Source organism: Propithecus coquereli, unplaced genomic scaffold (genome assembly GCF_000956105.1).
Source record: "Propithecus coquereli isolate 6110/MARCELLA unplaced genomic scaffold, Pcoq_1.0 Scaffold127, whole genome shotgun sequence".
NCBI classification, from domain to species: Eukaryota; Metazoa; Chordata; class Mammalia; order Primates; family Indriidae; genus Propithecus; species Propithecus coquereli.
The window spans coordinates 5,735,566-5,761,362 of NW_012136858.1; the positions used below are offsets into that span (position 1 = coordinate 5,735,566).

Below are 25,797 nucleotides of genomic sequence, written 5' to 3' on the forward strand. Positions count from 1 at the left end.
AAAAAAAAAAAAAAAAAGAAATATACAATGGTGCAGCCACTATGGATAAAAGCTTGATGGTTCCTCAAAAAGCTAAATATAGAATTACCATATCACCTAGCAGTTCCACTCTTAGGTATACACCAAAAAATTTTAAATTTTTTAAATCCAAAAAATTTAAAGCAGCCACTCCAACAGACGTCAATGCTGTCAATGTTCATTGACAGCATTCGTAACAGAAGTCAACAAGTAGAAACAATCCCAAATTTACATCAACAGATGAGTGAATAAACAAAAGGTGACATGGAATATTATTTCAAAAGGAATAAAGTTCTGATAAATACTGCAAAATGGATGAACCTCACAAGCATAATGATAAATGAAGTGAGACACAAAAGGATATATATTGTACAATTCCACTTACATGCAACAGCCAGGCCAGAAAAAATCACAGCAACAAAAAGTGGATTGTAGGTTATCAGGGGGTACGAGGAGGATGAAAAGGGGAATTATTGCTTAGTGGTTGCAGAATTTCTGTTTGAGGTGATAGAACAGTTTTAATAAATCATTAAATATGAAATGTCTGATTTTGAATCAAAAGTGTAGTTTATCACATCTCAAATGAGAAACGGTACAATTAATCAAAGTATGCACCTAAACTATCGACACAGTTTTGCCATCTTAACAGTAGCTTGTTCATGCCAGCAGCAAGGAAGCCTGGAGAGCGAGTGGCAATAAAATAGCGAAAGGTGTTTTCTACAGCTTGTTGAGAACTGAATACTTTTCCTTGCAAGAAGTGGTCCAAAGCCTGGAAGAAGTGGTAGTCAGTTGGTGCAAGGTCGGCTGAATACAGTGGATGACAGAGAGTTGTCCAAGTCCAGCCTCTATGGTTTGAGCAGCACTGTTTGTGTGACATGTCATTGAGTGTTGTCTTGCAAGAGGATTGGCCTATCTCTGCTGACCCATCTTGGCTGCTTAATCCCAAGCATCCTCATCATTTCATCCAGTTGGTTGCAGTAGACATCTGCTGTAATCGACTTACCAGGTTTCATGTAGCTGTAGTGGATAATACCAGCACTGGACCACCAGACACCATTAGCTTTTTTTTTGATGAATATTCAGTTTTGGACTGTGTTGCAGCACTTCATCTTTATCCAACCATTGTGCCAAACACTAGCAATCAAAAAGCATCCATTGGCCAGGCGCAGTGATTCACGCCTGTAATCCTAGCTCTCTGGGAGGCCGAGGCGGGCGGATTGTTTGAGCTCAGGAGTTCGAAACCAGCCTGAGCAAGAGTGAGACCCCGTCTCTACTAAAAATACAAAGCAATTAATCGGACAACTAAAAATACATAGAAAAAATTAGCCAGGCATGGTGGCACATGCCTGGAGTCCCAGCTACTCGGGAGGCTGAGGCAGAAGGATCGTTTGAGCCCAGGAGTTTCAGGTTGCTGTGAGCTAGGCTGATGCCACGGCACTCTAGCCCGGGCAACACAGTGAGACTCTGTCTCAAAAAAAAAAAAAAGCATCCATTTTTCATCACACATCACAATACGGTGTAGAAATGGTTCGCCTTTATGTCATGACAGCAAAGAGAGGCAAGTTTCCAAACAATTTCTCTTCTGACGCTTGTTTAATTCATGAGGAGCCCATCTATCCAGCTTCTTTATCTTGCCTATTTGTTTCAAATAGTCCAATATTGTTGGACTAGTAACGTCAAACCTTGCTGCTAATTTACAAGTAGGTTGAAGTGGATTCATTTCCACTACCGCTTTCAGCTCATCATTATCTTTGGTCTCAGGTTGCCCAGGTGGCTCATTTTGAAGATTAAAATCACCAGAACAGAACTTCTCAAACAATCGACATACTGTGCGTGTTCATTAACCACATCCTTTCCAAACATTTTGTTGGTATTTTGAGCTGTCTACACTGCATTGGTTCCATGACAGAAGTCGTATTTGAAAAAAACGCTTAAGAACATAATATACACTAATTTTCCCCCAAGCCCTATGTTTAAATATGAGTAAATATAAAATCAAATATATAATTTTTCAGTGGAAATTTCTGTCCATTTATCCCCTAAGAAACTCATTAGGTAACACACATACTTCAGGATGATCACAAATAAATCTCTTCAGAATGGCTTCAGATACAGGTTTTTAGAAATATTGGAACCGCAAAATTTTATACTTATCAACCCACTAATGAAAAGAATCTGATAAAAATTTAATCATTTTCCTAATAAAGCTTATTTGACAGAAATGTCACAGACCTTTTAGTAACAGTGGATCATTATACTAGTAAAAGGTCAAAAAGAGTAAAGAGAGAAGGGAGAATGGGTTGAAAAAAATAGCCTATGTAGCCTGAAAAAGGTTATCCCGATCCTATCCCCACCCCACTTGCAAGCTCTGCCAAGGGGATTTCACAGTTACAGACTGTGGTGCTATGGTATATATATTGGTTTTTGTTCATGGTTCCTAGCTCATAACTCTTATAGTCCTTGTTGTAATGTTGGGGCACTTTAGGTCTCAGGAGCAAGCCTGAGGCGATAGAATCTCTCTCTCTCTCTCTCTCTCTCTCTCTCTCTCTCTCTCTGACCTTCTCCCATTCTCCTTTCACCTGCCCAAGGCAGTAATCTAATCTTATTGTGAGTTAAAAGTCCTTCACGCCCTTGAAGAAGGAATGCTACACAAGGAGGCCAGGAAGACTCTAAATAGACAGGCCTTGCTGGGTTTAGAACATGTGCTTTTTGTCCAATCATCTTTCTACATGGTTGCCCATTATGCCTATGTAACAAAGCCTCCATGAAAATCCAAGAGGACTGGGTTTGGAGAGCTTCCGGATAGCTGAATATCAGGAGGTTCCTGGAGGGTGGCACGCCCAGGGAAGGCATGGAAGCTGTGCACCCCTTCCCCCATACTTTGCCCTATGCATCTTCTTCATCTGTATCCTTTGTAATATCCATTATAATAAATCGGTAAATGTGTTTCCTTGGGTTCCATGAGCCATCCCAGAAAATTAATTGAACCCAAAGAGGGAGGGAATTGTGGGAATCTCAACATGAAGCCGGTTGGTCAGAAGTTCTGGAGGCCCAGACTTGTAACTGGCGTGGGGTGGGGGTCAGTCTTGGGTACTGAGCCCTCATCCTGTGGGACCTGACACTATTGCAGGGTAGATAGTGTTGGAATTAAATTAGAGGACACCCAGCTGTTGTCCGCTGCTTGGTGTGTTGGGAAGAACCCCACATTTGGTCATAGAAGTTCTCTTCTATGTTCGACTGTTGTAAAGTTTAGAAGAAAGCACAGTTTGGGAAGTGTTTTTCCCAAAGCACAGAAAAATCATCATTTATTTCTGTTCCCTATTTATTTATATAAGTGACTATGAGTGTGAGACCACTTAGAAACCAACATCAATCTAAGCTATTAAATTTAGAAAAGTTTAATGATGGTACAATTATAAAACATCTCATAATAAGTACCTAATGACAAATTCTAAAAAGTATTTTAATATGTAATTGTATTTGTATAATAAATATTAAATATCATTCACATTCTTCTATCTGGAAATTAAGACTCAATCTTGTCTAATGAGAAAATAGTGTATACTAATTCTTGTATTATATAGCAATAATAACTCAGAAACTTAACTCATTACTCATCTCATTGCACATAAAATCATTGATAGTAATTTGAAATACTAGACTTGATATTAGGAATTTGAAAGCAGCTTTATGACAATTAATGAAATACATGATGAAATATTTTAGAAAATGTTATTTTTTTAAATCCAATTACTGAAAGCAAAGTCAACAATGACATAGATTCCATGAGTAAAATGTAATGAAATACCCACTGGCATGCAAATTCTACTTCAGCAAAAATCATATCAATTTTGTGTCTATAAAAAAATCTAGTAAAATACTCAATAAATACTTGGTAAAGAATAAAAATAGTAAGTTTTATAAACAATTTTAAAATTTACTACAAAATGTTTGTTTCAGGTATACTTAATTTTTAAAGTAGAATATTTGGGATTACGAAATAAGTTAAACTAACAATTTTTATAAAAGATTGCAAATAGTAATCACTACCAAAAAATTCTTTTTTCATGATCCCCAAAATAATAAGAGCAAAGATACTATATAACATAGGGACTTACTAAATAAGCCTTTTAAAAATCAGTATTTATAATTTATCCAAACTTGGAATACAGAATCTTAAACTATAAACAAGGATACTAAAACATCCTTTCAATCCACATGTTCTCATGTATAATTAGGGAGTCACACATTTTAATTTCACTAAATTTGCCAACATGTATCTAGATAAAAATAATTATCAAAGCTATATTTAACTGATAAATATAGTACTTAGTTCTATAGAAATAAATCTGATTTTACCAAGTGAGGTGTCAAAAAAACTGGGGATAGATTACATCTGAATGCAACTACCAATAAAACCTAAGATATCCATTGCCATCTCAAAGAAACAATTCTTGGTGTTTACCGTATGAGAACAGCATCTGGCTTAGAGGTAGAGGATGGCCATATGTCACAGAAAAATCTATAAAACTAAGGCAGAGAGAGACAACTAACTGGAGGCGTAAGTGATATAGTTGTGTAAAGCAGTGATTCTCAACCAGAGGCAATTTTGGCCCCCAAGGGCTATTTGGCAATGTCTGCAGACATTTTTGGTTGAGGGAGGGGTGCTACTGCCATCTAGTGGGTAGAGGCTAGGGATGCTGCTAAACATCTTAACAAAGCACAGAGCAGCTGCCCACAACAAATTACCCAGCTCAAAATGTCAATTGTGCCAAAGTTGAGAAACCTTGATGGTAAATGAAGCTAGTAGTAATAACAACAAAGAGGGTGATATATTTAGTCCCTCTTTGTCTCTTCTAACTTAATGGTATTAAGCAAGTTCAAAGTGGGCTTCATCTATCTCATTTGCAAAAATGCAATAATAGCATCTTGCTTGCCTAAAACAGGATATCTAGACCAGAGATTACCTAAAAATGCCTTGTAGCTCTATGTTATTTTATTATTTCCACTAGTCAAACATGAACATATTACATATATATTCCAGGCCCTGCACTGAAGCATAATGCCTTCTTCACAAGGATCACATTTAAAGCTAAGAAAGATTCCTTGTCCTCACTATAATATTAATTTTATTATTTGTTGTTATTCTAGCATTTAGTTTTAAAGAAAATTGAAGAAATCCTAGATATTAATGCTACTAGAAAGAGTAAAGTAATGGAATCAATTATGAAAAATATACAGTCTTCAACAATCTATTCTCTATCTTCTTTTTACTATTACTCACTATATGTAATCCATTCCCCTAAGACTCCAAATATAGCCACAATGAGAATTATTCACAAATACTCATCTCTAGTGCTAATTTTTCTCCCAAGGAGATCTAGATACTCATTTTCAAACATGAAAGTATGTCAAGCACAGGCCTCCTCGTAAATGTCCTAATGGCAGCCTCAAGTTTCAAATCTAAAACCGAATCATTTATGTTCTTAAATAAAAAACTAGTTCCTCTCCATTCTAATTTCCATTTCTGATTAACATGAAGCTCCTAACCAGATAGGTTTAAAACTTCTGAGTCATCTTTGATGCAACCTCTATCATTTCCATATTCCATCAATTATCTCCATTACTTTTTCACCCAGGCTATTGTGATAACCTAACTGCTATCCCTATTATCAACAGCCCTATCAAATATAATTGATCCTGAATAGATCTGGTTAGATGGCTTACTATATAGAATACACTTCTCAACCTAACAAATAAAGACCTCCTTCTCTATATCTGTCCTTATTCATCTTCTCTCGTTTTATCCCCTATTATGCCCCTTCCATGGAATAATAAAGGCAATAATAACTTGTAATGGTTAGCATTTACTGAGTTTTTATTTTTTACCAATCACTGGTTTGAGTGCTATTAAATCATTTTATTCTCAGAATAGCTCCATGAGGTAGGTTAACTTAACATAATCTCCTTTTCCATGGATCAAAACACTGAGGCATAAGAAATTGAGTAACATGTCTAGATAGAATAGATATTATATCTGAACCCAAATATTTTACTCCATATCCCAAAATATATTCTAACTACCACATTATATAGAGCCAATGGAAAGACAAAAGAGTCCACATCTTACACAAGAATCAACTCAAATGGATTAAAAGATTTAAACATAAAACTTTAGACTGTAAAACTCCGAGAAGAAAACATAGGGAAAAACCTCTTGACAATGGTATTGGCAACAATTTTCTGGATACGACACAGAAAGCACAAACGACAAAAGCAAAAATAGACAAGTGGGACTACATCAAACTAAAATGCCTCTGCACAGCAAACAATTAACAAAATGAAAAGGCAACTACAGAAGGAGAAAAAATATTTGAAAACTACATATCTGATGAGGAGTTCATACCCAAAATATAAAGTAAATCATACAACTCAATACTAAAAATACAAATCACCCGATTTAAAAATGAACAGACACTTCTCAAAAGAAATTCAGGTGGCCAACAGGTATATGAAAAGGTATTCAGCATTTCTAATCATCAGGGACATGCAAACCAAAACCTCAATGAGATATCACCTCACACATATTAGACCGGCTATATTAAAGAGGCAAGAGATAAGTATTGCCAAGGATATGGAGAAAAAAGAACCCTTTTACACTGTTGTGCGAATGTAAATTGGTATAGCCATTACTAAAAACAGTATGGAGGTTCCTTAAAAAATTAAAGATAGAATCACCATATTGACACAGCAATCCTACCTGTGGGTACTGAAAACAGAATCACTAAGAGATATCTGCTCTCCCACATTCACTGCAGCATTATCCACAACAGCCAAGGTATGAAAACAATTTAAATGTCCTTCAGTAGATGAATGGATGAAGAAAATGTGGTGTATATATAATGGAATATTACTGAGCCTTTAAAAAAAAGGAAATTGGCCATATTGAGACAACATGGATGGAGTTGAAGGACGTTGTACTGAGTAAAATAAGCCAGACACAGAAAGAGAAATATCACATGATCTCACTTGCATGTGGAATCTAAAATAGTCAAACTCATGGAAGCAGAGATGAGGATGGTGGTTGCCAGGAACTAGAGAGAGGTAGAAATGGGATGATGTCAAATGGTACAAAATGGCAACCAGGTAGGGGTGATAGATACGTTAATTAGCTGGAATGTGCTGATCATTTCACAATATATATCAAAACATCAAGTTGTATACCCTAAACATACAATTTTTACATGTCAAAAAATTAAACTGTCACAAAATTTAAGAATTTAAAAGGAAAAAGGCAAAAGGGTTAAGACGTCATCTGTTCAGGTATATTCAAAAACCCTATAAATTTATGAATCTATAAATCTAAGATAATACAAAGAAAGCAAAAGAATTAAATCCACAGTCTAAAAGCAGGGTTCTTCAACAGCAATACTACTGATATTGGAGACAGTCAAGTCTTTGCTGTGAGGGATATTCTGTGCCTTGTAGGAGGTTTAACAGCATCCCTGGCCTTGGTGAGATGCCAGTAGCAATAACCACCACCCTTTCAGTACTGATAATCAAAAATGTCTCTAGATATTATCAAATGTCATCTGGGAAGTTAAATTACACCAAAGTAGGCTAAAGTATGCATTCATTATTTTTTGTCAACCAATATCTTAGGTCTGTGTCAACCTCTGTGCTACAGACCAGAGAGATAAAGATAATGGGGGATTTAAGACAAGTAAGCAGCTACAATAAATTGTGAGGGACTTAACAAAACATGAAATTCACAGTGCTATAATAGTAGGTAATAGGAAATATAACATGGTCAAAAAGATTAAGAGATATTTCCCAGAGGAAATAAAATTTAAGCTGAGAAATATACAGGAAAAAAAAGGATGAGAATAAGTAAATACAAGAAAAAGTACAGTGAATCTGAGGAATTAAAATATTTAGGATGCATATACGTAAAACACAGTATTTAATATTCATCCCCTGAGAATCTACTGTTATAGGTACTCAAAATACAATGTGACTGAAACAGTACCTTCATGGTACTTACAATCTACTAAGGGAAATAGAAATTTTTAAACTAACTGAAAATTAATATAGTACTAAATGCTTTGGGGCCAACAGGAGTATCACGGAATCACAGAGGAGAGTCATGCTCAAATAGCAAGATCAGGCTTCCCCAAGGAAGCACACCTAATTTGATATGGGAAGGATAAATGAGAGTTACACAGAAAAAAAAAGTTTGAAGTAGAAGAAATAGTTTGTACAAATATGTACTCATTAAAGACCATTTCAGTTTGTAGCTCTTACAAAATGAATTGGTCTACCAGTAGAAAGAGCCACTGAAGTTACCACTGAACTGCAACAACAAAAGGAAAATCAATTGTCTTATTCTAAGTTGACAAAATGTGTGCTTTTAAATATTTCCTTCTAAAATTCCGAATTGCTATAGGCATAAGAGATGGGAGGTGTCAACCACAAGCCATTTGTGCTATGATTCCAATATGTTCCCAGATGCTAAAAATCAAAGCACTAACAAAACATACATTAAAAAATCTAGCTGGACAAATTTTGAAACGCAAAATGCAAAATAATACACTACCTTTTTTGAAAAGTGGGATGGGAATAAGAATGTATTAACATATTTGTTTACAAATGTATAAAGAAACTATGAAAGGATAAACGAAAACCTATAGATAACTGGGAGGGGGAGAAGTATGAGAGGGAGACTTTCTTCTATGCATTTTTAAACACATGTTAAAATTTCTGAACCATGCGAATGTATTATCTAGTTAAATATTAAAATTAACACTATCACTGTAAAACAAAATTTTTTAAGACCTACCATTGTTTCAACATTAAACATAGTTATCAATGAAAAAGAACTATCCCTAATTCGTTAAGTGTTTAAGATGTATCGTTTACATGAGAACTGATTTTGTACTCTATTTACCCTCTTAGGAATTCACTACTTCTTTTCATTTTTATGAAATCCTTATTTATATTTATTTCCTCTTTCTCTGCTACCAATATATCATCATTAGCAATTGCTTTTAGTTATACAGTAACATTATATATCTATATTCAGCTGAGACTGATTACAAATTATCTATAGCTGTTTATTTTGTCAACAAAATTCAAAGGAAAAGTAAATATTTTATTTATTAAGTAAACTAGAAAATGATGTTCTTCCCCTTTTTCTTTCTTACACAAAGAATATTTTCCTGTGCTCTAAAAGTTGAACAAGGAAAAAAATTAAAATTAAACAAGGTGTATTTTCTTTCTTAGCACTGCACTATTACAATTCCTTAGAAATTATTACGTTTTTCAATAAAAAATGACACATTTTGAGAAAAGACAGAATGATACTTTTCCACCCTGCCAGAAAACAGAGCCTTTCTTCAACTGAAGACCTATCAAAATATGCAAGCAAATGTCATGGAAACAGAAGCTCTCACCATGGTAACATCCTTGCTACAGAGGAAAACCACTCTAATTCATCATGTACTTCAAGACAAGGCATTAGACTAATTCCAATTTTCATTTTACAATCTATCCATAACATTCAATATACCTGGCAATAGTAAAGATTTAATAAAAACATTAATATTTCAAAAGAATGCAATATTAAAATCAAAGCTGACTCTAAATTTACATACAGATTAATGCCAAAGACATAAAATCAAGCTGACCCACTTTAGAGGAAGTCAAGATAGTGATGAAAACATTAAAATATATTTCTATTATTTGAGAGTAAATACTATAGACTCAATACAGAAACAATCACAGGTTTTACTAACCACAGTAGAGCTAGTGGGATAAAACAAAACAAAAAAAAAGCCATTTTTTTTCTAAATATAAAACAAGCAAAAATGCTTTCAAGATTTTTATTCTTACCTCAATTATGCAATCCACTATACACAATTTTGTTTTTATTTCATAGTGAGGGACTACTAAGGACATAAAAATTCTTGTCTAGAAATAATGAGTGCCTCCAGATGATAAAAGTAAATCAAAGATAATTTTTTAAAAGGTTAAAAAATCAGTTATTACCAGATGTAAAAATTTAATATGCTACATAAATCACCATTAAAATCCTCTAGTAAAAGCTAGTAAACAAGTAAGATTTCATTTTATTATCAACTTTGTAAATTAAATGATCTAATAGCTATCAAGTAAAAAATCTACTACCAGCACATTAAAATGCCAAATTGTCATTTTAAAATATTCGTTTTTAAGTGGCAAACAACAAAAAGATCACCAATTCAAAATGGCAATGAAATTGTAGAACTGAAAATTATATAAATAGGAGTCTAATAAAACCTACTTGGTTTAGGACAGACTGATATGAGATGAAAAATTCAATGTAAAAATGATTCTTCTTAAAAATGATCATTTCTGTTTGATAAAAGCTTAAACCTTAAACCTTAGAAAGAATATGGGTTTATACTGAAGATAAACAGCTTTTTTTCTTTTGAAGAAAAATACCAAAACTTTTCTCAAAGTATTTAAATATTTTGTCAAATACAGCTTAACATTCCAATTTTTTTTTTTTTTTTTTTGAGACAAAGTCTCACTCTGCTGCCCGGGTTAGAGTGCCGTGGCGTCAGCCTAGCTCACAGCAACCTCAAACTCCTGGGCTCAAGCAATCCTCCTGCCTCAGCCTCCCAAGTAGCTGGGACTACAGGCATGCGCCACCATGCCTGGCTAATTTTTTCTATATATATATATTTTTTTTTAGTTGTCCAGATAATTTCTTTCTATTTTTTTTGGTAGAGACGGGGTCTCGCTCTTGCTCAGGCTGGTCTCGAACTCCTGACCTTGAGCAATCCACCCGCCTCGGCCTCCCAGAGTGCTAGGATTACAGGCGTGAGTCACCGCGCCCGGCCAACATTTCAAATTTTTAAAAACGCTGTGCTATAGACTGAATGTTTGTGCCTCTCCAACTCACATGTTGAAATCCTAACCCCCAATGTGATGGTATTGGGAGGTGGGCCTTTGAGAGGTGATTAGGTCAAGAGGTCTCTGCTCTCATGAATAGGATTAGTGCCCTCATGAAAGTAACCTGGGAGAGTTCCCTTATCCCTTCTGCCAAGTGGGGACACAGCAAGAAAATGGCTATCTATGAACCAAAAAGCAGGCCCTCACTAGACACTGAATGTGTGAGTACCTTGATGTTAGAATTCTCAACCTCTGGAAGGGTGAGAAATAAAATTATGTTGTTTATAAGCTGTTCAGCTTATGGTATTTTGTTATAGCATCCCAAAATGACCAAGATGCACTATGAATATAATTAAGCCACCTTTAAATAAAAAAATATTAAAATTATTTTTCAATCAATGGCAAAACACATGAGGAAACCAAAAGGCAGCATGGGATAAAGATAAAAGTAAACTGTCTCCAAATCTAATTTTGTTCTTTAACCTGAGAACAAGGGGAAAGCACCAGAGATTAAGGAAAATGATCATTCTGGATGTAGAATGAAGATCATACTGAAGGAAGACAAAAGTAGATGTTGCAAGACCAGTTAGAATGCCATTGCAGTGGTCCAAGCAAGACACAATGAATGACAACTCAGATTAGAGTTTTAGCAGTAACAATGGAGAAAAAGGGGAATAATTTATGAGATACTCAGAAGACAATAAGACTTGGAGACGGAAAAAGGAGAAAGTGCCAAAGATGACAGCTTTCTGATTTAAGTAACTGCATTCAGTAACTGAAGTAGGAAATGCTAAAAAAGAACTAGTCTGTACAGTTTGTATGTTTGCTTGTTTGTTTTGGGAGTAGAGATAGAGTTCATCTTTAATATACAGATTGATGCTTGACTTACGACGGGGTTACATTCCCAATAAACCTATCACAAGGCTGAAAAATCCTAACATTATAAGTCGGGGACTATCTGTCTGCATTGTGCTTCTGGTGTTTTTAGGAAATTCGAAAAGTGATACTAGGGTAGACAATCAGATAACCAAATCTGGAGCTTATACAGAAATCACAAGTCTGAGCCAAAGGCTAATAGGAAGAACTAAAATCTTGTGTGTGGATGAGATTACTAGAAAAAGAGTAGGGCATGAGAAACAATGAAGATATAGTACACTGAGCCTTCAGAAACTCTGAGCTTCAATGACTAGTAGAAGACAAACAGCTTGAATGAAACAGAAGAAATGGCAAAAGATTACAAGGAATCAGAAATATGTGTTGTCACAGAAGCCACAGAAGAAGAGTATTTCAAGATAGAGTAGACAGAATACAGACTTAACACTAGAAGATCAAAAAAGGCTGAAAAATTATCTTGATTTTGCAATGAATGGAGATCACTGGTGACCTTTCAAAAAATCAGTTGATTCAAACTTCATTTACTTAGCAGGCAAAATCCTTTTTAAAACATAATCTTACTAGAAATACAATATATAAAAGTAATAAACTAGGGCTGCTATAATATAAGCAGAATGCTTGCCTAGTAACCTTTCCCCTATGTAGTCACCTGAGGCAATTCACAGAAACGTAGAACTTTGGAGATTATCTTTTTGAAATGTAGAAATGGAGAAAGGGGACTGTGCAAAGAATGCAGCTCTAGAAGCTGGAAAAGGCAAGGAAATGAATTTTCCCCTAGAGCCTTCAGAGGGAGCATTCCCCTGCCAACACCCTGATACCAACCTGGTGAAACTGATTTTAGACTTCTGACCTCCAGAACTGTAAGAGAACAAATGTGTGCTGTTTTAAGCTATTAAGTTTGTGGTAATATGTTAAAGTAGCCATAGGAAACTAACATAAAAAGTAACTAGTACCATAGTGTTTTCTAAATTTTAACTTCATTTACCACCCTCATGATTTCTGCCATATCTAAATACCACCAGTATTATTATTTACTTACCATTTTTCTTTAGATTAGTTGACTCTAAAATCTAAAAAATATATTTTTAAAAGAAAACTTTATACCAAATGATATAGCATTAATACTATAAATTGAAAATGGTATTGCTTACCCTAAATAATAAGTATTCCTAAAATTAGGTAAAATAGAAATTAATCAATGATACTAAATTCTAGTAGATATGCTCCTATTGAATGGTATAAAAGTAGGCCCCAAAATCTTTTGTTGAAAAGGGAAAAATTAGCAAGTCTTAGATATTAAACACTAGAAATAAACTTTCCCTTTATAATCTGAGAGACTGAATAAAAATAAGAATGGGATTAAATTTCTCATTGGATGACACAGGGTTATTCGACGCCCTGTTCCTGGACCATCAAAAATCACATCTCCTCTCACCACTGGAAGCTACATCTGTCTATAATCAACTCTCTTCTTACTTTCTCATACAGAAGACTTAGAGCAGGTGAAAAGGAAAATTAAGGTGTTTCCTTTGAATATGCAAATAGCAGTAAAAAGAGGTCATTTTCACGTGGTAAAGAAACTTGACGACAATGTATAAGAAAAAAAAATTAAGTGAGAAAAATCTTAAGTATTCCTTCCTTTAAAGCCATAAAGAGAAATCATAAGTCAAGAATTATCAGAAAAATATGACTTAAACTCTGCTTTCTTTTAGCAGAATATCATAAATACACTGTTTGATAATGTCCTTCAAGTTAACCTATTTTAATAGAAACTTATATTTCTGTTTTTTTAGAAAAGTCATAAATCTCTGTGTAAGACCTAAGTAGAGGCTCAGCCTGGGGTGCTGGCAAATCAGAAGCCTGAAAGTGGAATAAACATGACCACTCTTGTGATGGTGGCCTAAACTGAGGACACAGTAAGTAAAAATAAAAAATCAGCCTTTGTGGGAGAATCTAAGGTTGAAATTGCAAAGCCAAAATAATGAAAAAATAGCAAAGGCTACATAGTTGAATGTAATGAAATTTCGCACATGAGGAAGAAAATGCTTCCTGCTTATCACGAATGGATTCATGCTAAACTAGAGCCCCTTCTGTATGGTATAGCTAATATATTTTTATACCAAGAATACTGTTTAAGAAGATTTAACAAAAATATGGTAGGAATGGAAAAGAATCACTGAATTAAATAGAATGGGTAGACATTTTGCTAAGTATCACATGCTTCTTACAGCCAGATGCCATTGTAACTAATTAACAGTGAGGTTCCATTAAAGAGCATACCACACAGTGAAAGGTATATATTAGTGGTAAAAATTAAGAGAGTTGAAGTTGGTAAAGTGTGCTTTCAAGAAATAAGAAACTAAATAGAAAATGTGCATGAGAAATTACAACAACAAATGAAATATAATAAGAAACAAAGACTGAAATTCTTAGAATTTCACAGAAAATGAACAAGAACCATAGACTAATAATCAGTACAGTATAGTGCTGTACCACTGATAAAACTGTTACCAAAATAGGTAATTGTGAAGCATTTTTTCTAATGAGATGAATCTTTCATAAATACAAACTAACTTAAGAATCTGTTATGAAAATTAATATTTTGGGGCCAGGCATGGTGGCTCATGCCTGTAATCCTAGAACTTTGGGAAGCCAAGGTGAGAATGGAGGATTGTTTGAGGCCAGGAGTTCATAAACAAGACTGAGGAGGAGCTAGACCCCATCTCCACAAAAAATAGAAAAAAAAAATTAGCCAAGTGTGGTGACACGTGCCTTGTAGTCCCAGCTACTTGGGAGGCTCAGGCAGGAGGAATGCTTGAGCCCAGGAATTTGAGCTCATGGTGAGCTATGATGCCACTGTACCCTAGCCCAGGCAACAGAGCAAGACTCTGTCTTTAAAAAAAAAAAAGAAAAAAGAAACAATGTCTACTGATGAATGTAATCCTTTCAAAGCCATTCTACATAATTTATAATCTATAATAATTGAGGAAGTAAAGCATATAAAAGTGAAAATTCTATTGAAATCATGGCAAAAGAAAAAAGTTAATAGGAATATAGTCATGAAATAGTCATCAAATTTCATAAGAAATCTAGTTTATCTATTTCAATTGTCTAACCCTCCATTTAAAAGATATATTTGTTTTATGAAAGATAAGAATTTATTCTTTTATTAAAAATTCATTACCTGATCGATTTTCACCAGATATTGGCAGAAAGAATCCTTAAGCACTGATTTATATTCGTTTACATTAACCATCATATGATCATAACAGAATTTCCAAGCTAAACTGTTGTAGCCTCTACATTTTACACTTGAAAAACTGGAGAACCAAGGAGATATTTAGTAGGTTATCTTAACCAGAGACCACTTCAAACCCTCTGGAGAGTCTGAAGAGAATATGCAAAAGGCAAAGCTCGTGTTATTGTTTCAGGAAGAACTGGTATTTGGATTCTGGATTCTGCAAGGAAACAAGGGTGAATTTAAAGAAAGTCACTGACAAGTTTCTTAAAAGAAAAAGGTAAGAGCATAAATTATTATATATCATACATCTGCAGCACAGCAAGGAAGATAACATGGCTGTAAATTTAAAAGATGTTTGCCTACATTGGTAAAGAAAATATTAATATAAATTTTAAAGACTAGGGGAAAACACAAAGATGCATTTTCATTCCTTTAACAAAAATTTTCTAAGATCTTTTGGGCCAAACACTATCCTAGACACTACGAACTATGATTAAAGATGAATAAGGAAAGGACTAGTAACCTTAGAGAAGCCAGTAGTTTTTGTGAGACAAAAACGTAACCAACAGATACCTCATAAGGTGGCAGCTACTTCTTTATCTAGTGTAAGAAACAGCAAGGCATCTTAAAGGAGAATTCTTTTTGGCGGGGAGCCTGTTGCCCAAGCTAGAGTGCAGTGGCATCGCCATAGAAGAAGGATCATTCTCACTTTGGGAATAGTCACTTAAGTGATCTATTTTAGTTCTAAAGATATTTGGCAATTAAGTAACAACTGTCAAGAGGAAGGACAGAAAAGGACACTACTTCACAAAAGCAAACCAAATCCTACAGAATGAAGAGCAAGGAAGGGATGAAGTATGCACAGGAATCCAAAATCTTATTAAGGCCCAAATTGTTTCTCTTTCTAGTTCCAATGTTACATCTCTCTTGGACTGACTGGTAGCCTCAGAATGAGGTCAGTCGCTTCCAGAGAACTTGAGCAACTCCCTGTCAGGAAAGCAGGAAGTATGCGCTGGCAACCAGGACCTAGACTATCATGGGAAAGGCCCACTTCTAGACAAAGGTGTGTCACTTCTGACCAAGCTGCTCTAAAAGTAATGATAAAGTAATAGTTTTTTGATGTGCATGTGTATGTGTCAGTGTTGTCAAAAGAGGTACAAGATTAAGTGTGCATGACTAAGGTGATATGGAAGAAAATTAGCAATTACCTTTCCATTTCCTTTATACCCTAAAATACTAACATCGGACTAATAGGGGTGGCTTAGAAATACGTCTCTTCAACAACATCAACATAGTGTTGAAGGCAGCAAATGCACAAAAAACACACATGCAAATGCACTATGATTTAGAAAGGGGAGAAGAGTAGGGGGCCGACCTATTTCATTTGAATAATAAAGTTATGTAAACCTTATTTTCTTCTGCAAGCTGGAGAAGAAAAACCTGTCATTACACAGAGAATTACAACACAAAGACCACAAATGAGTTATGTACAAAAGCCATGGGCACATCTGAGAAAGGGGAAACAAGAAATCAATATATCTACACCTGCACTGTCCAATACACATGTGGCCATTGAGCTCTTGAAAGGTGGCAAGTCCAAGGTGTGTTACAAGTATAAAATTCCCACTGGATTTCAAAGACCTAGTACAATAATAACAACTTCTTATATTGCGTAAATGCTAGAATATTAATATTTTTGATAGAGTGGGTTAAATAAAACCTTATTAAAATTAATTTCACCAGTTTCATTTGATTTTTCTTCATGTGGCTACTAGAAAATTTTAAAGTATATATGTGGCTCACCTTTGTGGTTTGCATCATATTTCTGTCAGTTAGCACTCGTCTCCCCCATATAAGACTTTCTTCCAGAATATAATATTACTAGCCAAAAAACAGGAGTGGACTGAAAAGACAGTACAGATACAAAGAGCAGTTAAGAAGCTACTGAAATAGCCTGAGTATAAAACAATATGGACCCAATCTGACATAATAAAAAAAGGCATACGCCAGGTGCAGTGGCTCACACCTATAATCCCCACACTTTGGGAGGCTGAGATGGGTAGACTGCTTGAGGTCAGGAGTTCAAGACCAGGCTGGGCAACAGCGAGACCCCATCTCTACAAAAAGTTTTGTAAAATTAGCTGGGCATGATGGTGCCCACCTATACTCCCAGCTACACAGGAGGCTGAGGCAGAGGATCGCCTGAGCCCAGGAGTTTTGGATTGTAGTGAGCTATCATCATGCCGCACTACACTCTAGCCCAGGCAACAGAACAAGACCCTGTCTCCAAAAAAAAATGAAAGCAAAAAAAAAAACCAGGCAACAGAACAAGACCCTGTCTCCAAAAAAAAATGAAAGCAAAAAAAAAAACAAAAAAAAAAAACCAATAGATAGCAAGGATAACCCAAAAGGACAAAAACGATGATCAGCCACTTAGACTTTAGTGACTGTCTAAAAGTTGGGTATCTCTAGTAGAAATGTATAACATAAAGGAAGAAATAGAGTACTAGAGGCAAAATAAAAGCCATAAGTTAAAAGTTGACTTAGGAGTCCACAACAGCTATAGCCATAAAAATAAATGTCTCTACAAAGAGAAAGAAGGGGGGATAGAAATACCTTAGAGGAAGAGTATAAAGACAGCCATCCAAAAGGAGGAAAAAGCAGAGAAAGCCAGTGTTTTAGGTTTATTATGAATAAAGAGTTTGAGTAAAATTCTTCTTCTTCTTTTCAGTTCAACTGTTTAATATTGCTATCAGTTATGACTTATTAAAGTTTTTAAAAATACAAAATTGAATATGTGGAAATTCAATTCTGGAAATTTCTGACATTTAGGCTAGTAATCCTGAGCTACAAAGTTTATTACACCTTTTCCCTAACTCTTTAGTACATAGAACGAAGGTAAGATTATGCCAAGTTGTATAAAACTATGCAAATGCTGTAAGTAATTTAAAGCCAAGTCAGAGTCATAAAATTGTAGCTGGTAATGAGCAGATTAGAGAGACTACTAAGAATAACCTCTTCAGTTTGAAGTTAAACAAAAGCCCCATAAGTATAAGAACAAAAATATTTGTAGATCACTCAAACCAAGAAAAGAGAAAACAAAGTCTAAGAAGTGGGAGATCTATCAGAGAAGAAAGGTAAATGGGATTTCCAGGATGAAAATGAAAAGAAATTCCAAGAAGAAAAAGCTATACAGCAGGACTAGAGAACGGAAGGTTTCAGAAAGAATGCCTTCAAGTAAAAACTGGAACTTATATATTTGACTGCACTGGAAAAAAAAATTTAACAGCTCTTTTGGAGAGTTTAAGGGAAGAAATATTGATAATCATAAACAATGAAAATATTCCTAACTTTAAGTGAAAAAAACTTTTCTAAGAAAGAAAACATAATAGTATACTACCTGACTCAGAGGTGAACAAAATTTATATCACTATAAAAATACAAATACTAAATATTCAAATACAAATACTAAAAAATGAATACTAAATATTCATTAGACCAAACGTGTGATCTAATTATAATGGGATGAAAGAAGGAGGAAAGCGGGTAGGGGATATTGGTGAAATTAGAGGTCTTAATCCTATTCGTCCATAGTAGAAAGGAAGCAGATCATGTATAAAATAGAAAACTAAGAGCAGCATAGCTTTCATAGAAATGTGGAAATAAAAAAAACAACTAAAACAAAAGAAAATAACTGTCTCCTTGGAGTGGCATTTTGGGTATAGGGAACTGTAAGAAAGAGACTGCTGGGCTGGGTGCAGTGGCTCATGCCTGTAATCCCAGCACTCTGGGAGGCCAAAGAGGGAGGATCATTTGAGCTCAGGAGTTCAAGACCAGCCAGAGCAGGAGTGAGACCCCGTCTCTACTAAAAATAGAAAGAAATTGGCTGGACAACTAAAAATATATAGAAAAAATTAGCCGGGCATGGTGGCGCATGCCTGTATTCCCAGCTACTCGGGAGGCTGAGGCAGAAGGATTGTTTGAGCCCAGGAGTTTGAGGTTGCTGTGAGCTAGGCTGATGCCCTGGCACTCTAGCCCAGGCAACACGGTAAGACTCTGTCTCAAAAAAAAAAAAAAAAAAAAAAAAGAAAGAGACTGCTGTATTTTTCCGTATAAACCACTCTTTTAAATTGAGTTTTAAAATTATGGGCATGCATTATGATGTATTATTTGCAACTTGTATAATTTCTTCCACAAGAAATATTACCTTCATTAAATATACACAAAAGAGATAAATAAGCTGTAGAAATAAGGTGGTAGAAATCCTCAAGAAACTATTACACTCAGATCCAAAGGTATACTTAAAAAATTATATATATCATGACCAAACAGCATTTACCCCAGGAATGCAAGGATCGGTTAACATGAGAAAAATCAATGTAATTTACCACATGAATGGTGTAGAAAGGAAAATGGCATGATAATCTCAACAGATACAGAAGAGGCATTAATGCCTTAAAATTAATGCTTTAAAAGGTGTTAATGCTCAAAACCTATATATGATTAAAGAAAAAAACTTTTGGAAAAATAGAAACAAAAATTCCTTAACACAATAGAGGTTATCTAACAGAAATCTACCACAAATATACTTAATGAAGAAAATTTAGCAACCTTCCCTTTAAGGATGAGAACAAGGTATAAATGTCTTCCACTCCTCCATCCAATTAGAACTAATATTTAATTCAGTACTTACGGTCCTGGCCAATATACAACATTAGATAATTACTAGAACTAAGAATATTCAGCAAGACTGCTGAATCAATGAAACAAATCCATAGTGTGGCAGTGCATTAGAAGTAGCAACAAAAAAAGAAACTAAGTCATTTACTATAAAAGCACAAAATGATAAATATCTAGAAATTACCTTTAACAATTTTAAAAAGCATAAATTCAATTAGAAAACAGAAAAAGACCTGAAAAAAGCCATAACATTAATTGAGAAGATGATTTAACATTGTAAGCACATCAGTTTTCTCCAAATAAATCTAAATTCAAAACCATTCCAATTAAACTCCTAACAAGAATTTTTTGGTAACATGACAAACTGATTCTGAAACTTGTATGTTTATTTAACTAAATGTCCACAAATATTAAGAAAATCCTGGCAAACAGGGAAACTTGCCTTACCATATATCAATTACAAATTCATTGTAATAAAAACTGTGGTTGCTAGAATGGGAACAGACTGACAAATTAACTATACTAGACACCCAGTATAGTTATTGAATGAGCCAATACTTACATAGTTATTTGTTGGGCCATTTTTCTTACCTATATCAAAATCTCATATATGCACAGGTCTCAACCATGAGTTTCACACACTAAAATTTTCTGAATTTATTGTTATATCTAGATTTCACTTTTTTCAATCTAGGGAGATAGGGCCTGGAAAATACTAGAATTCAAAGACCTAACTTCCATCTTTTAAGAGCATTTTCTTCAATTTCTGTCCACAGCCTCTAGCTCTCCCCCCTCTCCTCCTCCCTCAAACACAGAAGATAAGGTATTTTTTTCTCTCTCTGTTTAGCAAGAGAGTTGCAAGGCAGACAAAGGCCAATCACATATCACATTGTATCTAAATTTACATTATAGCAGAGTTTTATTATATATGTAAAGTATACGTAATACAGGCTGAATATCCCTTATCCGATGGCTGGGGAGGAGAAGTGTTTTGGACTCAAATTTATTCAGAGTTTATAATATTTGCATTATATATACGTACCAGTGGAGCATCCCTAATCTGAAAATCGAAAATGTTCCATGAGCATTTCCTTTGCGCATCATGTCAGCACTCAAAAAGCTTCAAATTTTGGAGCGTTCCAGATTTTGCATTTTCAGATTAGAGATATTCAATCTATACAGTGTTTAATACACAGTGTTCAAAGTATTAGTTCCCTTCCCTTTCCTCCAGGTACCCAGTTTGGTATCTCTCCATATAACTTTCAACTAGCTTATATCCTAACTCCTAAAAATAGAACATGAAATACAGCTCTTTCCTATAGTGTATATAAGTGGTTCTCATACTTGACTATGCATCAGAATCACTTGCAGAGCTTGTTAAAACACAAACTGCTGGACTTCATCTCCAGAGTTTCTAATCAGTAGGTCTTGGGTGAATTACATTTATAACATATAACTTACTGGGTGGTGTTAATCCTCCTCCATGGGCCCCATTTTGAAAAACACTGCCCTACAGAACAGAATAGTGGTTATCAAGTAAGGGGCAATTTTGCTCTACAGAGGAAAGAAATTAAGCAATGTCTGGGTATATTTTTGCTTGTAACAACTAGAAGGAGGGGTACTATTGTTACCTAGTCAGTGGAGACCAAGGATGCTGCTCAACATCCTACCATGCACAAGACAGCTCCCACAGAAAAGAATTATCTGGCTCAACACAGCAATACTGCTGAGGCTGAGAAAACCTGCTAGAGGGTAAAACACAACTTACTCCAAATATATGATCTGACAATTAAGTTGGTGAAAGTTCTTCAGTGCATTTCAGAAATTCAACATGGAATAAATATTCCAAAATTCTATTTTTCTTCAAGTATTGACAACTCTTTGAATTTTACTCACCTACAGCAAAATGAAGTTTTAGAGAAATTGACACTTAAAGGTATACCAGGTTAGAAAAGGAAATAAGTCACCTATATAATGTTATTGGTAAATTTCTAGTGAAGAAACAAAGTGACATTCATTTTGCACAAATCGTAAGTAAATTATTTTAAAAGACTAACTTCCTTGAAAAGTAATGACCAACAATGTTTATTTCTTAAGCTGAGTGAAAAGCAAACAGGTATTCATTTTAGTATTATATAATTGATGTAAATAAAATCTTTCATAATGAACAATTTGTTTTAAGGAAAAGCAGTGACCACTGCAGTAATCGATTCTAGGTAATTATGTCTGAGGCAAATGTACTTTATATATACATGAGTGTGTATATATATATACACACTCATGTATATATGTATACATACATACAGACACACACACATAGAGACAAATGAACTTACTCCAGTAGGTTGAAAAATAAGTCCATCCATTTCATGGCTGACTTCTTTGGCAAAATTTCCTTCAAGTAGCTATAAAATCAATACATATGTTTTTTAAAAATACAATAATTACTTTAAAATTATTTTAATTTCTTGATCAGCTTTATAAAAATTTCTTAACATATAGGCTGTAAGAACAAAATAGGGGAGGGGATAGATCCAGGGGATCTAGGTTAATAAATTGTAAAATTTGGGGGAAAAAAAATGCATGAAAATTTCCATTCCATTGCAGGCTAGATATACTGAACAACAGTCCTAACTACAACAACCAAAATAATGAATAAACTACTAAAAACATATATTTAAATGTATTGCTAAGCCAGCACAATAGGAAGAAAGACATAGAAGCCAGAAATAAAGTGAAAGTGGAAACTCTGGAAAGTATTAAATAAAGAGAATAAAAAATAAACACACAAAAAAGGAGTCAGCAAAGAAATCTGCTTGGAGACAAGAATTTGTAACCAGAAACCAGCTCAAATATGAAGATTATAATTCAAAAACACATTGTGTTTTCGAAAAATCCTCAGACAATTTTTTGATCTTTCTTTTTTGTTTTGTTTTTCATCTTTTTTATATTTTTTCAAGCGGAGAATTTCCCTGCAAAGGATACAGTACAAAATACAATTGACAGTTTTTTTCAACGCCATATCTACTAAAGAGCAGAGTTAAAGACCAATTACTCTTCTAATTAATTCTGATCAAGTAGTTTTAAATGCTTTCTTTCACGGATTTTTATTATTTTGAAGAACTCAATATGTGTATCACTGACAAAGGCCCTAAACACTGATTTTTGCATTTCAGCAAAGAGAACTAAATATACTTTTATGAAGCCAGGAAACATCATGTTGTCCAGAATCTGGCCAACTAGCAGAAAATTCAGGATAGTTCTGGGATTCACATTTGTCTCCAAAATGTTGGATACGCTATGTGTTATCTGTCCCTTTTAACACAATCACATCCTCCTGAAAGCACTACATTTATAAGAAGACTTGCTTTCCAAAAGCAACAACCAAAAATTCAAATTTTTATTTTGCACTCAATAAAATTTGTGATTCTCCTCCTAAACTGGGACTTCATCTTCTCTATTTCATCCTTCAAAATCTATAATTTCTCTAAACTGAGGGCAGTTCAAATTTGAGTTTAAATATCTATATTTCCTTAAAACTTTAATGCTCCTTTCTCACATTGAGAAACAGAAATTAGATCAGTGATTTCCAGTGGCTTGGGGCTGGGGGTGGTGTTAGTGTTTAATGAGTTTCAGATTCAAAGATGAAAAAGTTCTGGAGATGATGCTAATGGTTGCACAACAATGTAAATATACTTAATATCACTGTACTGTATGCTTAAAAATAGTTAAAATGATAAATTTTATGTTACATATTTTTAAAAATTAAAAAATGTAATGTTCTTGGTGTTTTTGTTTTGTTTTTTCATCTTATTACAACATTAAGAAAGTAGGAGCTGACAAATTGAGACTTTCAGAGTCATATTATCAGAGTTTGGTCAAATGGGCAAAAATTTCTAGACAGTTCTGAAATGGATACATTTGTCTGCAGTGTACTTATAGGTATAAATGACCTAGCCATCTGAGGAGGAAATCTGCCTAAGCAAAAATTCAATATGGATTAAAATTACTGATTTCTTATAAATTCCTTTCTAAAGAGGAAAATAAACTCCAAGCATCAAAGTGTCAAAATATCCACTTACATTCTTGCTGAAAATTTGGAAGGCAATAACTAAAGTCTTTGTTTCATATATGTGAAATATTCCTCCTGGAGGAAAAAAATTTTTGAGATTCATGTTTAAACTGAGAATAATAATATATATACTTTTTAAAATTGATACATATTTTTAAAAGATTTTCACATACTATTTAAACATTTTCAAAATATACATTAACTAATGATGGATAAAAGGTTCAAACAAGACAAAACTGCATAACCTTGATACTTCTTATATGATATCATGTAAGAAAAGTTGCTTGCTAAACTCATAGCATATATTCTGCTAAGCAATGATGCAATGAAAATCAAATATACCACAATCATCTTTTAAACAGGAAAAAAAAAAGCTTAAAAGAATTTTTAACCTTTACTCTTTAAGTTGTTCTACTTTTATTGTAGGTGTATCATTTATGTCAAGTACACATGGCTTTTGAATTCTTCAACCCAAGAAATAAAAATAAAATCCTAAACTGCACTGCCCCCCCACCACACACACACACTAAACAGAGCTGCTCTTGGCCAAGGGGACTCCAGAGAAACCTTAAAATTCGAGTTCCTGGCCATGGTGGGATGGAGGTCAGACATACCTCATTATATTCCCTCCCTCATTAGGCTTAGGCTTTCTTCACTAAGGGTTAAATTGAACCAGCCTTTTGAAAAGACCTGCTCCACCACTGGTTTCAATCTACTACCTAATGTTGCTCTTCCCTTTTTGCAGTTTCAATACTACAACTGACCAACATTCCTTCCTGATAAGAGGTCACCAACCATGGAGTGGGTCTGACTAGTCTACAGAGGATGTACAGTGAAGGTTTTCATGTCCTCTGCTTCATCTTTTGACATCAGGGGGCCAAAAATTCCACCCTGGGATCATACTAACACTGCCATTTTCTGAACATGGATCCCATGAAGCAGCACGAAGCTCAACTGAGCATATGCATGCTTCTTCTTTCATAATTATTCGTGACTCCTCCTATAGCTTGTTAAATATGCATATTGGGCCACCCCACTCAGCATAAATTCCTATTCCCGTCACCATTCCCTTGAAGTATGTGTTTCCAGCTTCTGGCCGGAAGCTCTGCTTCCCAGCCTGTCAGAATGACCACCGAATAGGCTGCAACCCTTTATGAGAAACAAAGCTCTCCTTTCCAAATTTATGAACCTTGTCACTCTTCAACTGACAAATCAAACTTCTCGAAGTCATATAATGGACCATCCCTATATGTAAAGTATAAAGTAACAATAAAAATATACTTCATGTATATAAAGTATAAAGTAATAGTAAAAAATATCCAGTTGGCAAGACTCTAGATAACATGATGTTGCCTGCTTCATTTTTTATTTTACTCTAACTTTTTATGAATAAAAATTTAAAAGACTACGAAAATTCTTGTGTCAAAACAAGATTTCCTCTAAATTACTCCAAACAATAATTCTTTCTTTACTTAACACATCAACATTTACAATATCACCTACTATGTATTAAAGACCTACAATCAAGTCTTGTGCTTGGTATAAAACATATAACTCCTCATGAGATATGTATTCTTGAGGTTTGTATTATTATTCAACTTCCCAGAAAAGGAAACTGAGGCCATCAGACCTTAAGCAACTAGCTTGAAGTCAGACAGCTAAAAAAGTAAAATCTCTCAGAGCAGATTTAAATCAGACTATAACTGAAAACAGGAAATAACCAAAGAAAGGCTCTCTGAAACAAATGCCCCAAAGACTTCTATAACCTCCTAAATATAATAGCCCTCCAACAGCCATTTAAAATTTATAGACTTCAAATGTGTTATAGCATGCACTATATGAATAAGGTGAATACAGAGAGAGGTAAAATTCTCAAAGGGAAAAAAAGTATTTTATGGATCGAAATGAAATCTAAAATTTTTAGGGATTGAGATGAAATCTGAGATTTTTATTAATA

General features: G+C 34.4%; 1 protein-coding gene across 3 annotated transcripts in view; it reads right to left on the reverse strand.

The window, feature by feature from the left end:
* The window catches only part of RNGTT (RNA guanylyltransferase and 5'-phosphatase), a 271,692-nt gene that overhangs the window by 117,982 nt on the left and 127,913 nt on the right, over positions 1–25,797 (reverse strand). Inside the window, exon 12 of one of the 3 annotated variants that reach the window (XM_012638247.1) lies at positions 22,105–22,173. The exons of the other annotated variants lie outside the window; for them this stretch is intronic. Within the exon in view, the coding sequence (XP_012493701.1) occupies positions 22,105–22,173 (69 nt within the window). The remainder of the gene's footprint in view (positions 1–22,104; positions 22,174–25,797) is intronic. 3 annotated transcript variants of the gene reach the window in all.